Raw genomic sequence first — 14,594 nt, forward strand, 5'->3', positions numbered from 1 at the left:
AAGGACCTCGAATTTCAGCACTTCCCCCCAGTCCAAGCCAGGCTTGGCCCCAGATCTCTCTCACACTCCTAATTCCTCTCTCAGCAGCACTCAGTGCCTGTTCCTCGCTGCCAGGTTCACCAGGAGAGGCTGTTGACACAAGTTCCCCAGGAGTTCTAAATTCCTTCTAAAAATATTGGTCACAGCTCCTCCTTTCTGCTTCAGCTGCATTTTGACAAGGCAGGAGGAGCTTCCCAAGGATCCTGTTCCCCACAGCTCCCCGGGGAGCTCTCACTTCCCCCATGTCACACGTGCACTGGTTTAAACTGGGTGACCCCCATGAGTGTGTCAGCACTTGCATCACCATTCACCCTTCCTGCAGGAAAAGCTCCATTCAGGGGTCATGCTGGGACAGGGAATTTCTGTGTGTGACAAGGACTGGGGAGGCAAAGACATCTGTGCCCGAGTTAGGGCTGTTTCAGAGGGGGTTTCACAGGATGGGGCGGGTTGGAAGGGACTCTGGTGGGTCACTGGTCCCACCTCCCTGCTCCAGGATCATCCCAGAGCACATGGCATGGGATTGTGCTGCTCTTTGCCCCCTGCCAGGACACCAGTCACTAAAAGCACCGTGACAGGGAGTGCTCTCAGATTGCCTTTTTGTTCCCTTCAATCAGCCGTTGACTTGAGTGGGTAAAGAATCCAACAAGCCTTGAAAGCTCTGGAAAATCCTGCCTCTATCCCAGCACAGACCCTGGAAAAATTACTTTTTCCAAGCTGTTTACTTGGAAGCAAAAGTGCTGCTTCCTTCAGGGAACCTTAGGGACCACCATGTTTTCTCAGCAGCGTTTCGTGTCTCATAAATGCTAATAAAATGCTAATAAAGTATAGGAGGGCAACTCTTAAATTAACCCCCTTCTGATTCAAGCTGATATTCCCAGTGGGGTCGTTGCACTCCCATTTTGCTTGGCGTGTTTCCAAGGAAGGTGACCAAAATCTCCTCTTCCTTTTCTGTTTATCAGCCCAACTCTATTTTTATCGGATGACTCTCCCCATTGTCATGGCGAGAGAGAGGACCGGAGTCTTAGTTCAATTTAGCAATACATGACCATAAATACATCAGCAGATTGAATTACAGGCTGACATGCCAAAAGCAGCTTTTTTTTTTCTTTTTTTCTTGCCTTCACACGTCTGACTCAATCACAGGTCTCTAATTGAAAAGCCTCGGCGGTGGATGAAGTTCATATCCATTATTAGGAAGCACGATGCCCCGGGAATGCTGATGAGTGTCTGGCAGGGCTGGGGAGCCCTGAGCTCTGTAACCACCCAGCTCTGATCCCCCTCACGAGTGAGGGAGCTGAGCAGTGTAAGTGCCGCTGGTGCTGATGTTTACAGATGTAATAGCGGGGGAGGGGGAGGGAGGGTGCCGGCTGGAGGGGGGAGAGCTCTGCACGACTTTTATTCCACTTGTTGCCTTTCAAAATGCTCAAAATTCCAAATATTTCACCCTCTTCCTGCCCAGCAGGACCCCAGGGAGGTTAGAAGGGAGTAAATCCAGCACAGCCTGGATGAGAAGCCCTTATCTTTCCACTAGGCAGTAATTTTAGGGTCTGACTCGCAGCCAGCTGGAGTCAAACCTCCCCACACGGGATCGCAGCTCTCCATGGAGAGGCAGGATGCGAGGGCGACCCTGGCACTCCGTCTTCCCCTTCTGCTCCGGCACGGGAGCATCAAATAACCGTGCCGAAGATGTCAGATCCTCGTCGCTGCCCCCGGAGGAGCCCGCGGGCTCGCGTGCCGGGTTTTTTGGGGGAGCAGCAGCGAGTCCCGGCGCTCGGGGAGGGGGCTCGCCGAGGACCAGCCCGCGGGAGCCTTTAAAAGGACTTGTCGGGGCTGGAAGGAGCTCAGGCAGGGGAGGAAATGCGGGTCTGCCCCCTCGGCGGGCAGTGGGGGCTCCGGCCCCTCCCGGGAGCTGCGCGGACCCCGCACCGTGGAAGTTGGGGGGGCTGCGACCCCCGAGGTGCGGGGTCGGGGCAGAGCGGCGGGAGCGGCAGAGCCAGGTAAGGGCATCCCTGGGACTGGGGAGGGGGGCACGGATGTGGTGAAGGGGGCACAGGCACGCGGAGGTGGGCACGGACGCGCGGGGGGGATCCGCGGGCAGAGCATCCCGGCGGAGCGCTCCTGCCTCCCGCTCTCTCCCGCCCAAGTTCCCGGCCAAGGATTGGCCCCAGGGCCGCTGTTCCCCCGGCCGGGAGCCCCGTCCCTCCTCCCCGGGAACCCCGTCCCTCCTCCCCGGGGTGGGGGGAGCGGCCCCGTCCCCGCCCGCCGCCGCAGGGACGCGCGGGGAGCGCTCCCGGAGCGGGGCTCCAGCCACGGCTCTGCGGGGGGAGCCGGAGCATCCTGCTTCCAGAGGGGAGAGGAGCCCCTGCAGCTGCAGGTAACCACCCCCGGGGGACACGGGAAAGGCGAGCGGGGCTGGGGGAGCCGGCAGGGATCGATGGGGGGAGAGGAGGGAGGATGGCGTTGGGGCAGGCGAGGGGTGGCTTTTGGGGGCTCGCTGGGGGTGAATGAAGCACCGGAGCCATCGGGCCCGGGCTTGCCCTTCTGAGGGGGCTTTCCGTGCGGAGTGACCCCGTCCTGGCTGGGGGGATGGTGGGGGAGAGGGAGGTGACCCCGTCCTGGCTGGGGGGACGCCGGGGAGGGTCCCGCTGCCTTGCGGAGGACGCGGCTCTTGAAGCAGGACTGGCTTTGAAGCTCGAAAGGGATGAGAAAGGCACCTGCGGGAGGGATGTGCAGGCACAGATCGGTGCTGTCCGCCCTAAAAAAGGTGGAAAAACCCCTGGATGTGCCCGGCCAGCAGGGATGGGGCTCAGCCAGCCGCCGGGGGCCGGCGCAGGATGCTCCTCTCCGATCAAACACAAGAGGGAAATGCAGGGGGCTGGAATTGCTCCAGGGCGGTCAGGAGGGAGTGGATGTCAAGATCGAAGTGGAGCTTTCGGGGGTCAGCACTGCTCCGGGCTGGGAGCAGCTCCCCGTGTCCCTGTGCTGGCTCCCAAAATCCACAGATCCGGGCACAGCCCAGACCTCTGCGCTGAAGAGCAGGGAGAGAACACCCCGGGCTCGGGTGTTTTGGACTTGCAGGTTGTGTTGGGCTGAACTAGAGACTCGTTGTGGAGTTTTTGGAGGGGGAGGAGACGTGCAGGTCGCACCAGTCAGCCGGTTCTCAGTGTGCTTGGGATCAGTCTGGGAGTGCTGATGTGGGAAATGCCAGCTCCTGGGGACACTGGCACCGGGGCTAGGTGGATCTGCTCTGCTGGTGTGGGGGGTATCCAAACCAGAGACCCCACACCTCGGAAGTTCCTCCTCGGGGCTCCTCTCCTGGAGTTGCTCCACTTCTTACAGCAAGAGAAGCTGTTCCAGAGCTCCTTCCAGCCTGGGGCTCTCCTTGAGCCAAAGGGATCCGTGGCTGTTCCAGCTCTCCCTCAGCCTGGAAGCAGATACAGCCTGTAGCCAGTGCTCCTCAACTGCCCTGCCTTTGAACCTCTCATGTCCCTGAAAAACCAGCTGAGGCTTGGATTTGGAGGAGCTGGATTACAGAGGAGAGGGTGGGAAAGAAGCATTTTGGTACAAACCCCTGTTGATGGTGATGGAGCAGGGCTGGAGATGGATTTTGGAGCCTCATCCCAGCCCAGTGAGAGCACAAAGGGATGGGCTCCACACCTTCCTCTGCCTGAAGCTGCTGAAAAATCTGGGAGCAAACCCAGATTTACAAACCTGTGATTTACAGGACTGTCTGTGTGGCAGGACCAGCTCAGCCCAAGTGAGTAATCCCTGAGCAAAACAGAGCCCGGGGTGTGCTCGGGGAAAGAAAGTGTTCAGCAAATATTTGGCAGAAGCCAAAATTGTTTTAGGGGCTGTTTGTTTGCAGACTAAAAATGGGAGCAAGTTACCCAGTCATGGCTCTTCAGGGTTCTCTAGGAAACACTGGGCTGGGGTGAGCAGGGGGGTAACAAGGTGTTGTCAGCTCGAAAATGTGGTTTTTAAAGATTTTTTTCCAAGGGCTAGAAGTGGTAAGAAATTATTCAACTGTGCCTTCAGCTGATCAGTGCTTAGTACCAATCCAGTTAATCCAAACAGAGCAGCAATTTAGGGCGAGACAGTTGGTTTGTTGTGTGTTCTGTGGAGAAAAAAATCAATCCCTCTGGGGTTTTTTGTTTTGGTTTGGTTTGGTTTTTTTTTGGAGTGAGAAACACGCCCTGAGAAACACCAAATGGCAATTTTCACCGGGAGGAAAGTTCCCATCTGAACTGATTCACTCTGCTTTCCAATCCCAGGTGGTGGGAGAGGCCTGGGAGAGGGGAAAGCGAGATTGTTACCTGTGGAACAGTGAGATTCCTGTGCTTTTAGGGAGCTCCTGGTTTAGGCCCTGGACATGGTGATAATTGCCAGGACTCGAAGCAGGTGCCTTCAGACTCCTAAAATCAGGTTTCTTTCTGGGATGGGAAAACCTCACCAAGTTCTTCTGCCCCTACATAATTCTTGGATAGTTATCCAGCTGCTTTTTTTCCCATTGCTCCTAAAAATGCCTGTTTTCAAAGGCCTGTCTGTCTGGGTTACCATTTTGCCTGTAATCCCTCGTCCTCCTGCACCTGGAAGCAGCAATTTGCCATCCTGTTGTTGTAATTCCATTCACAGCAATTATGGCCGATGCTGCATAAGAGAGTTATGATTCCAGCAGTAAATAGGCAGAGAGATCAAATCTTGACTCATAAAATTAGGTTTCTTTCTGTAATTCCTGCTTGATCCCAGCTCCACTCTCATGCAATGCACTCCAGATGGGTTATTTTTGCTTTGTCGTTGTGACCACAGCCAGGGAGAATTTCAGCCTCCACTGCCTGGGCATTTTTAAGGTCTGCTCCTCCTTAGGCTGTGATGACCTTCAGTCACTGATGGGCTCTGTGCTGTTGGATCCTTGCTCTCTTGCCCAGCAAAATTACACTTATTCAGGATACCTGCTAGAGAAATTTTCACTAAATTCTGAGCAGAATGGGCTGTGCTATAACCCCGCTTTCATCCCTTCCCTCATTTTTTATGGCAGGGACATGGGCAGTCAGATCTGTTCAGCTGCTCTGGATGCTGATTTTTTTCAGGGTGCTGCCCTGCAAAAGGAGAACTTGGGATTATGTCATTGGTTACTCTGGCTCTGTGTCCTTATCTCCTTTCTGCTTTGTGTGTTTTAAGCAGAAAGCACATAATTTGTGGACTATTCCACGGGGGTGGCTTGGAGATCAAACACCAAAGGGAAAAAAAATCTGGCTGAGAACAAGTCCCCTGGAGGGGTGTGTTTTATTAATCCACTAATTAGGAACACCAAAACAAGGCTATCAGGCATCAGTCAGCATGTCTTAATTACATTTAGTCATCCTTTGGGGAGGTTTATGGTCATTAACTGCTGGAGTGACGATGTGAGCCCGAGTAGAATCGGGCAAGTTGTGAGATGGACAGTGAGAAAAATCCTCTGTGCTCACTCAAAACATAATCTGCAGCTGTCCAGGGTGGGTTTTTTTGTTGTTGCCACATCATAAAAAACCCCCAAAACACCAATGGCTACACAGGAGGGAGGTTTTCCATGGCTGAGTGGAGAAAACAAGGAGTGGAGACTCGAGATCCGGGCTCAGTTTTCGGGTCTGGGTGACTTTAAACCCACCACATCCTCACACAGGAATGTTCAGGGGATGGAAACTCCCTCCTGGTGCTGCCAACCTGCAGGCTGGCACCAGGTGAACACCTGAGATTTTGCATCAGAGCCTCAGCAAATGGATTTCCCCCCTCAGCAAATGTGATGTCCCATCCCTGGCAGCGTCCAAGGCCAGGTTGGAGCAACCTGGGACAGTGGAAGGTGTCCCTGCCCGTGGCAGGAGGTGGCACTGGATGTTCTTTAAGGTCCCTTCCAACCCAAACCACTCCTGGATTCTGTGATTCCCTTCTCAATGCCCTCAGTATGACAAGGAATACTGTGAAATTCATCACATTTTAATTCTGATTCAACAAACCCCCTGAGGGTAAAGGTTGATGTTCATAAACTGAGAGAGGAGCCCCAAAATACTGCAGTGACACTGACCCCTGGGGACAGCACAGCAGCAGGAGGAGATGCCACAGCTGCTGCTGGAGGAGGCTGGAAACACGTGGAAGACACACAAAGTCCTTGAAGGAAAACCTTTGGCTGCCTCAGGGATGCCAGGCATGGATGGCTGGAGGAATCTGAGGCCCTTTGTGTTTGCAGGTTTTCTTCAGGCTGAGAAGAAATTTGGGAGTGTCCAACTAAAGGAGCTCCTTGTCCTGCTCCTGCAAGGCCTGAACTCCAAAGGCAGTGGAAGGAGCACCAGGCTGGAACTTACTGTGTCATTCCCACAGTCCAAAGAGATGTGCTGGGGGAAAAAAAAAGGAGGTGACTTCAGAGGAGAGATGTCCTTCCTCGTTGTTGAGAGCATCAGGAGGAGCCACACATGACTGCACCTTCTGATCCCCCCCTGCTGAGCTCCAGCTCTCTTCACATCCTCTTGGTTTTGTAGTTCCAGCTCAAAAACTTGGGTTTTTGTTGGTTTTTTTCTTTTTTTTTGGCCCAGCCTGGTGATGCTGAGCTTGTCTGGGCTGCTGAGGACGAGCTGCTCTTCCAGTCTCAGCCCCAAGCTCAGTCCCGAAGCTGCAGTTTGAAATAAAAGGGTTTATAATCACCAGCAACCCCATCCCACCACCCTTTCCCTTTATATTCTGCCCCTCAAACATCCCAGCTGGGTCACACAGAAAGCAAATAGGATCTTCCCAAAGCCCCAGAGCCCAGGAGGAGTGTGGTGCTGCTGGGGCTTCTCCCAGACTCCCCCCCTCCCAAATAAACTGAGATTTAACATCACATTTTAAAAGTAGAGCCAGAACAGCATTTCAAACTCCTCTTCTTAGACAGAGCTGGGGTTTGAGTTTTTTTTGTCTGAGCACTAATCCAGTCCTATTTAATTTATAAGGAGCATGGTCTGGCTGAGCTCTCCCTGCAGGGATTGCAGGGATGCTCCCACCGTGCCCATGGCTGCAGCACCCGAGCCCAAACACACAAATCAACTATTCAGAACTTGCAGATCATCTCCACCTCCAAGCCAGCATCTGTAAGAACGTTGTAGGTGGCTCATGTATTTCTTTTATGGCCAAAATTAGGGGGGGAAAAAAAAAAACCAAAAAAAACAACAAATTCAACTTCTCCCACGACTGCCCTAAAGCAAACCCTGAAAAAAAAACAACCCTCCCTACTATTTACATCTTAAAATGGTCCTTTTCACCTCTGGCTTAGCCTGTCCTGCTTGGATTTGGTGGTTGGGGGTGAATAAGAAGATGTGGAGCTCTTCCTCCCATCCCGGCCCCCCTGGATTCCCGGTTTCCCTGGTGCATCTCCTCCCGGCCGTGGAGTGACATGTGAGACACCTACTCCCCATCTGCACACTCCCAAATCCGAGCAGCAGGTCTGTGCTTACCACTGGGAGCTGGAGGGAACTTCTCCTCTTCCCCCACTGCAGCTTTTCTCACCCGAGGAGAAAGCCCAGCAACAGCCGTGGAGGTGTTTTGGATCCCTCCTGCAGACGAGAAGTTTCTCGTGCTGCAGTGATGCACAATTTGCTTGGGTTTGGAAGGCCTGGATGCAGCGTGGGCTGGTGGAGGGGGGTGGTTTGGAATCCAGATTCCTGCCCCCAGATTGTGATGGAGATCTGACCATCAGCTGATGTGGCCGAGCACAACCTGCTTGAGCACCTTCACCAAGGTTTGTTGTGAGACTTGGGGGAGAGAAACCTTGCGTGTTTTAAATCTGCAAGTTTTTTTTAGAGCAAATGTTTTCAAGTTTCTCTGGAGGAACGCTTCACAAACACCTACTTGGACAAAAAGAGGAAAAAATATTCCTGTGATTCAAGAAACAGGGCGTTGGAAATTGTCAGCCTCTTCCAGAGTGTCTATTAAAACTTCTCCTCTCACCCCATCTGCTCAGCTGTGTCCTGCAGTGCCCACTGCAGCCTGGATTTCTTGTGGAATAAAGGTGTTTCTCGGACACAAAGCACAGGTGAGAGGAGAGGGATTGGAAACACTAAGAGAAGAACAGTCTGGAGAGATGGAAAAGAAGGAGGTTGTTCCTCTCCACGGCAGCCTGTCCGTGTATCCTGATCTCAGACACCACTCCTTCCCATCTTGGAGCTCACTGACTTTCCCCCTGGGGTGTTGTCGTTGTCATGGAGGGTTTAGTTCCTCACCTCCCCACTGCTGGTGCTCCCTGGGGAGCACCAACCTCTCAGCACCAACCCAGGGCTCTGCTCCCAGCCTGACCCCTGCGTGCTCTTCAGAGTCCTTCGGAATTCTACTCGAACCATTTCTCTGTCAGTTTTTAGACAGAAAATCAAGGGTAAAGGTGGCCTTGTGGACTTCACAGAATCTCAGAAAGGTTTTGGGGGGAAGGGACTTTAAAGATCATCCAGTGCCACCCCCTGCCCCATGGGCAGGGACACCTTCCACTAGTCCAGGTTGCTCCAACCTGGCCTTGGACACTTCCAGGGATGGGGCAGCCACAGCTTCTCTGGGCAACCTGTGCCAGGGCCTCCCCACCCTCAAAGCCAAGAATTCCTTCCCCATATCTAATCTAAACCTCTCCCCTTTCAGTTTAAAGCCATTATTCCTTGTCCTTTAGCATGGACAGCCCTGAGCCTGGAGAGGAAATTCAGTGACGTGTAAAACTTAACGTGCTGCGAATTCACTCCTTCTCTCTTTCTCTTCCTCTTGAAAATCTTCTTTCCAGGAACAAGATGCCCCTGAAGCTTAACCTCCTTTAACCTTAAAAGTAAAAAAAACCGAGGACCAGAAGTTATGGATCCTTTGTACTTTTCCAACACCTTCGGCGTGGAGGGCGGGCCCAGCGCCGGGAACTCCTCCCTGCTGGCGAACCTGACGGAGAACGGGACGCTCCCGGAGCAGCCCTCCTTCAAGTACATCCACAAGGTGCTCATTCCCATCTGCTACCTGCTGGTGTGCGCCGTGGGGCTCAGCGGGAACACGCTGGTCATTTACGTGGTGCTGCGCCACGCCAAGATGAAAACGGTCACCAACATCTACATCCTCAACCTGGCCGTGGCCGACGTGCTCTTCATGCTGGGCCTGCCCTTCCTGGCCACCCAAAACGCCATCTCCTACTGGCCGTTCGGCTCCTTCCTGTGCAGGCTGGTCATGACCGTGGACGGCATCAACCAGTTCACGAGCATCTTCTGCCTGACGGTGATGAGCATGGACCGGTACCTGGCCGTGGTTCACCCCATCAAATCCACCAAGTGGAGGCGGCCCAGGGTGGCCAAGCTCATCAGTGTGACTGTGTGGACATTCTCCTTCCTGGTGGTGCTTCCAGTCATCATCTTCTCGGACGTGCAGGAGGACTTCCAGACCTGCAACATGAACTGGCCGGAGCCCGTGAGCATCTGGTCGGCGGCTTTCATCATCTACACCTCGGTCCTGGGCTTCTTCGGGCCCCTCCTGGTGATCTGCCTGTGCTATCTGCTGATTGTCATTAAGGTCAAGTCGTCGGGGATCCGGGTGGGGTCCACGAGGCGCAGGAGGTCGGAGAGGAAGGTGACCAGGATGGTGGTGATCATCGTGGTGGTCTTCGTGCTCTGCTGGCTCCCGTTTTACACCATGAACATCGTCAACTTGATATTCATCCTGCCGGCAGACCCCGTGCTGGTGGGCTTGTACTTCTTCATGGTGGTCCTGTCCTATGCAAACAGCTGTGCCAACCCCATCCTTTACGGCTTCCTCTCCGACAACTTCAAGCAGAGCTTTCAGAAGGTCCTTTGCCTCCAGAAGGGCAACGGCGTGGAGGACGGGGAGCCCGTGGAACACAGGCAGGAGAACAGCAGCCGCCTGCAGGAGTCCATGCTGACCCAGAGGAACGTGGAATTCAACGGCCACATGCAGACCAGCAAGGTCTGAGGGCAGGGGCTGGCGCTGCAAAGGGCTGGTAGAGCTGGAGAACTTCGTGGGGGGGCTCAAGGAGAGATGGATTCGTGGCAAAGGTAAAACTGTGGAGACCCACGGGCTGAAACAAATGTACATTAGAAGTGGCCTCACTCCCCTCCCTCCCCCAGCTCCGAGTGGCAGGGGCTGCACTGGGCTCTGGCCGAGCTCTCGTGGTGACCTGGGTCACGTGGGGACCCTTTTGGGGTCCTCTGGAGAACTGATTTCCAGGCTTTGTACTGCCCTGTAGATGCAAAACCCCCCGAGAGCAGTTTTTGCTACCTTATGGCTGCTTTGCACTGCTGGGAGCAGCTCAGAGCAGAAAACAGCTCAGACAGTGTCTCTGGAATCCTTCAGGGGGATCTCTTACGAGAAAAATTGCTGTTCCTTCAGAGTTTCACCCACAAAAGGCCCCAGCACTGACCACGAGCCGTGGCTGGGACGTGCTGGGTGGTCCTGCTGCGTTGGTTCACTGTCATGAACCCATCCGAGAGATTCATGGTGCCCAGGAATCCTCCAAACACAGCAAGGATGAGGAAAAAAGGAAACCACGATTAGGAAGACCTTTCTGGAAGGATTCAGTGTATTCATGATGTCTTCACACTCCAACCCAAAGGGCACACATGGAAAACGTGATGTAGCCACTCTGTTGTTCTGTAAGTGCTGATCATTGTGAAGTCCTGGGCAGCTGTTGTGTGTATTTATTGGTTCTGAATGTCAGTCTGGACGTGAGTATAAACTGTGTTTTCAGAAATTAAAACAAGTTCAACCCCCTCCTGACTGTGGTTGAGTTGTCGGGGTGGGGTTGGCTCGAAGGTTTTGGTCTCAGAGGGCTTTGCCAGCCCTTAATGACTCAGGGGTTCTATTCCTGCCACACTCACACTCCCCAAACACGAGAACTCACCTGATACAACGAGGCACAACTGCAGGACGTGCCCAGAGCCTGGCCCTGGATCACTGGTAGCTACTCTTGGTTTACTCAGAGGTGTGGGCTGTGCCCACCTTCCCTACACCTGCCCTACACCAGGGCTGCTCACTCCAAATCCCACCACAGCCAGGTCTACTCTGATTAATTAAGTCACACACTATCTATTATTTCTGGAATTATCAGCCTGTTCCAGGCATTAATCAACTCCTTATCAGTCCTTGGGACACATGGAGTAATTACTGCAGGCCTTGATGTCCTCCCTGCCTGCAGTGGATTTGCCACAAGTTCTTCTCCACTGACAGGATTAGAAAAATCCATTTTAGCTCCCAGCTCGTTTGGGAAGTGGCAGTAATTGATAATTAATGCTCCCACGGAGGGGGATGCCCCATGGATGCAGCGCTGGGGACTTGCTCTGCAGAGCACAGGGATGGAGGATTCAAGTTGCTGAGTAAATCTGTGGCATTGACCACCACCAACCTGATCCTCTGCAGCAGCTGAGCTCTTTTAAACTGAAAAAGGAGAGATTTAGATGGGATATTAGGAAAGAATCCTTCCCTGTTTCAGTGGCACAGGTTGCCCAGAGAAGCTGTGGAAGGGCCATCCTTTGCCAATCCCCTGGGTTTGGATGCTCTGGCCACCAGAAAGACCCAAGGGAAGCTGAAAAGCACAACCCACCTGCTGATCAACCCAGGGATCCTCCTTGCCTTGATTTCAAAGCTTGAGGAAGCACTGAGGATGAACTCCTTGCAAGCAAGGACGGTACCAGGAGGCAGAAAACTCGGAAGCCTCTGAATTCCTTTCCAATTCCTCTCTTGATTTACAGCACGACTTGGCTTCTATTAATTTTCCATCAACCCCCAAAGAAACCACTTTAGGAGGGTGTGCAAAGCATACCCGTGGGACTGAAAAGAGCTTTCCATTAGGCTAATGACTGATTTGTTTTCTAATTTCCAAAAGAATCACCACTAATTTTATTTCCTCAGCGTTCAGCAGCGCTCACGCCCCGGGGAACGGATAAATGCACGTTGCAGAAGGGATTCTTGTTTTTTGCAAACACATTTCACTTAATGACATCCATGCCCACACAAAAAAAAAAAAAACAGGGGGAACTGAAGGGGAAGGGCTGACTCCAAGCAGTGGTTTTGGTGCCGACTTTGTGGCCTCGCAGATCTTGGTTCAGCTCCCAACTTTAACCTTGCAAGTTTGGTGTGAGGTGGGCTCTGATTCCCTCGGTTTTCCAGCTCTGAAACCAGCCCAGTGCTTTTTTTCCCACACCTGCATGGCAGAGAGATTTGGAAGTGCCAGCACAAAGGGCATGTTCAGTGCCAGCACTGCGGTTTTATTAAGATCTCACAGGAAATCTCACTTTTTATGACGAGGAGAGGTCCTGGTGCATCAGTTTGGTGTCTCTTTGACACAAGTGTCCTTTTTCTAATCCAGGCTGGGGGTTTTGCTGGAAAACACAGCGCTAGATGGACAATCAGGTGGCTCTTGTTGTCGATGAACCTCCAAAAAATGGGCAGTTTGGCATTACCTTCTCCAAGAGGGACGACTTGGGAGGGAAATTGGGGTTCAGTGGGGCCCTCCTGGGGCAAAGAGGATGAACTGATCCCTCAGAGTGGGTCTTGTTGGAGTGTCCAACCTGTTCCCCTCCTCCCCACCACCCATCAGGGCACGGCCAGGATGGTGATGCTGAGCCTGGGGAAGGGCTCAGTGTCCCCAAGAGCCCCCTGTGTGACACTCAACAGCCACAGCAGGGGTGAGGGGGGTGGTAAATGAGCCAGACAACCTCTGCCAGGGCCCAGGGCTTCTGTGTGTGTGTGTGTGGTGCAGGCTGGAAACAATGTCCTCAATTTATGGCCAAAGTGCAGATGATTCGAGCACAGTGGCAGAAGGGGAGGATGAAATCTGGGTAAAAACCTTGGGAAATTGCTCCCTGAAGCACAGGAAGAAGCATCTCGTTATTCAGCATCAGGCAGGCTGTTTGACATCCCGAGTGCTGAAACAGGAACAAAACCCAGGCTGGCAGAGCCTGTCTGAGTCCTTGAGCAGCCAGACCTGCCCTTGATGTCTGCTCTGTGTTATCTGCTGGGGTCCCTGCTCAATCACACTCAGCCCTGGTTGTAATTTCCCTCCCTATCTCTGATCCTTGGGCACATTTCCTGCCCTGGGAGCAGCCCTGTGTGAGCAGGAGGAGCTGCTCTTCCCTCAGGATCTCACTCTGCCCTGCTCAAAACCTCGTCTGAGTTTCAACGAAAATGAACAAAATTAGTCCTTCTTTTCCTCCTCCCTGCAAACCGCCCTCAAAATCAGGCACTTCTGGCTTTTTAAGAGGTTTTTCAGCCCAAGCCAGCTCAGGTTTTACCTTTCCCTGGCCTTTGTGGAGATTTGCTGCCAGTCCAGAGCGGGAGAATTCCAACCGGAGACCTGCAGTGGGGGAGTTACCAACGTGCCCCTGGCAGGTTGAGCTGGTGGCTGATGGCAAACAGCCCTTTCCACGGGATTTCCACGGCCAGTGGAATGATTCTGCCAGGGCTTTATACCCAACCAGGCCTTATCTGGGGAGTATTGACTGATTTTGTTCTCTGCCAGCTGGGGGTTGGGCAAATAAGTGACTGACTGTGCTGTGAAAACACAGCAGGGAGGGATTGGAGAGTGCTGGGAGAAATGTGTTATTTCTGTTGCTAAAATGACAGAAAAAGGCAGAGAAATGTTTTTGCCAAGTCCTCTATCTATACATTAATAAATTAGGCCTGGTTTAATTTGCATTAGGGGAGGTTAAACAGACTGAGCAGAGGACACAGCAGGTTTTTTTTAAGCTGGACTGACTCATCCTCCTCTCAAACTAAAATACAGGGATGCTCCTTATCACAGGAGGCCAAAACAACCTTTCCCTCTTTCCCAGTTTCCTGCCAGGTGAAGGCTCAGGAGGGCTTTGATCCAGTGCAGCCATTTGGCCACGGGAATCAAGATCCCTCCTGGAATTCAGGGGTGGGAAACGACTGGAAAGCTGAAGCCTGGGGTGCTCAGGTGAGCCAAGAGCCAGGCTTGGGACTACCCACTCAGGCAGGCTGGCAAAGGCTGGGGTTGGGAACAGGGATATGTCATTTATTCCTCTTTTTCCCTGCAATGGCAGAACGAAGCAGAACACATTTCTTTCCTCGGCCACCAGTTCGCAGTTGAGCCTCAACCTTTCAATTTATCAGTCAATAAACCAGAGCTCTCACAGCTCCTGTGGTTGCACAGTGATGGTGATGGATGGATGGACGCTCTCCCCCCACTCCTGTTGTGGGGTTTTTGTTTGCTTTTTAACTCCTTTCTGAATATTTTCTTGATTTCTCTCCCTTTTGATCACACACCAGGGTCTAGCTGGACCATCAAAGGTGGTGCAGTCAGTGCATGGCTAATCAAGCCCTGGCCTCAGGTTATATCCATGCAAATCCAGAGCAGCAGGAAAACCACCTGGGACTCACCAGAAAGGATAATTTGGCCCTGAGGACAACAAAGGGGAGTCAGTCACAGGAATTTCAGCGGGGTTTTGGGTTTGTGACAGGGAGGACTCTTGGCTGGCATTGACTTGGGTGCCAGATCCATCAGGAGGAGTAAAAACCCGAGAGGGAAGCAGGGATTGTGTTTCCCTCTGCCCTTGTGGGTGCCCAGA

General features: G+C 53.0%; 1 protein-coding gene across 2 annotated transcripts; it reads left to right on the top strand.

Annotated features, from left to right (window-relative positions):
* The first annotated feature begins 1,753 nt into the window (after nucleotides 1–1,753).
* On the top strand, nucleotides 1,754–10,275 carry SSTR5 (somatostatin receptor 5). Of its 2 annotated transcripts, none has more exons than XM_027902553.1 (2): nucleotides 1,754–2,036; nucleotides 8,801–10,275. In XM_027902553.1, exon 2 carries the CDS (start codon nucleotides 8,869–8,871, stop codon nucleotides 9,979–9,981), a length of 1,113 nt encoding a protein of 370 aa, XP_027758354.1. In that variant the 5' UTR covers nucleotides 1,754–2,036; nucleotides 8,801–8,868; the 3' UTR covers nucleotides 9,982–10,275. The 2 variants fall into 2 exon arrangements, with proteins under 2 accessions (XP_027758354.1, XP_027758355.1); XM_027902554.1 differs by lacking the exon at nucleotides 1,754–2,036 and adding an exon at nucleotides 7,283–7,293 and having other exon boundaries at nucleotides 8,867–10,275.
* Nucleotides 10,276–14,594: the final 4,319 nt, after the last annotated feature.

This window comes from Empidonax traillii, unplaced genomic scaffold, assembly GCF_003031625.1.
Source record: "Empidonax traillii isolate 1590-97213 ecotype Southwest subspecies unplaced genomic scaffold, ASM303162v1 scaffold888:size428694, whole genome shotgun sequence".
NCBI classification, from domain to species: domain Eukaryota; kingdom Metazoa; phylum Chordata; class Aves; order Passeriformes; family Tyrannidae; genus Empidonax; species Empidonax traillii.

Bases quoted from the DNA above. Each gene is read 5' to 3' on its own strand.
- SSTR5 (XM_027902553.1), top strand. From the start codon at position 8,869: ATGGATCCTTTGTACTTTTCCAACACCTTCGGCGTGGAGGGCGGGCCC.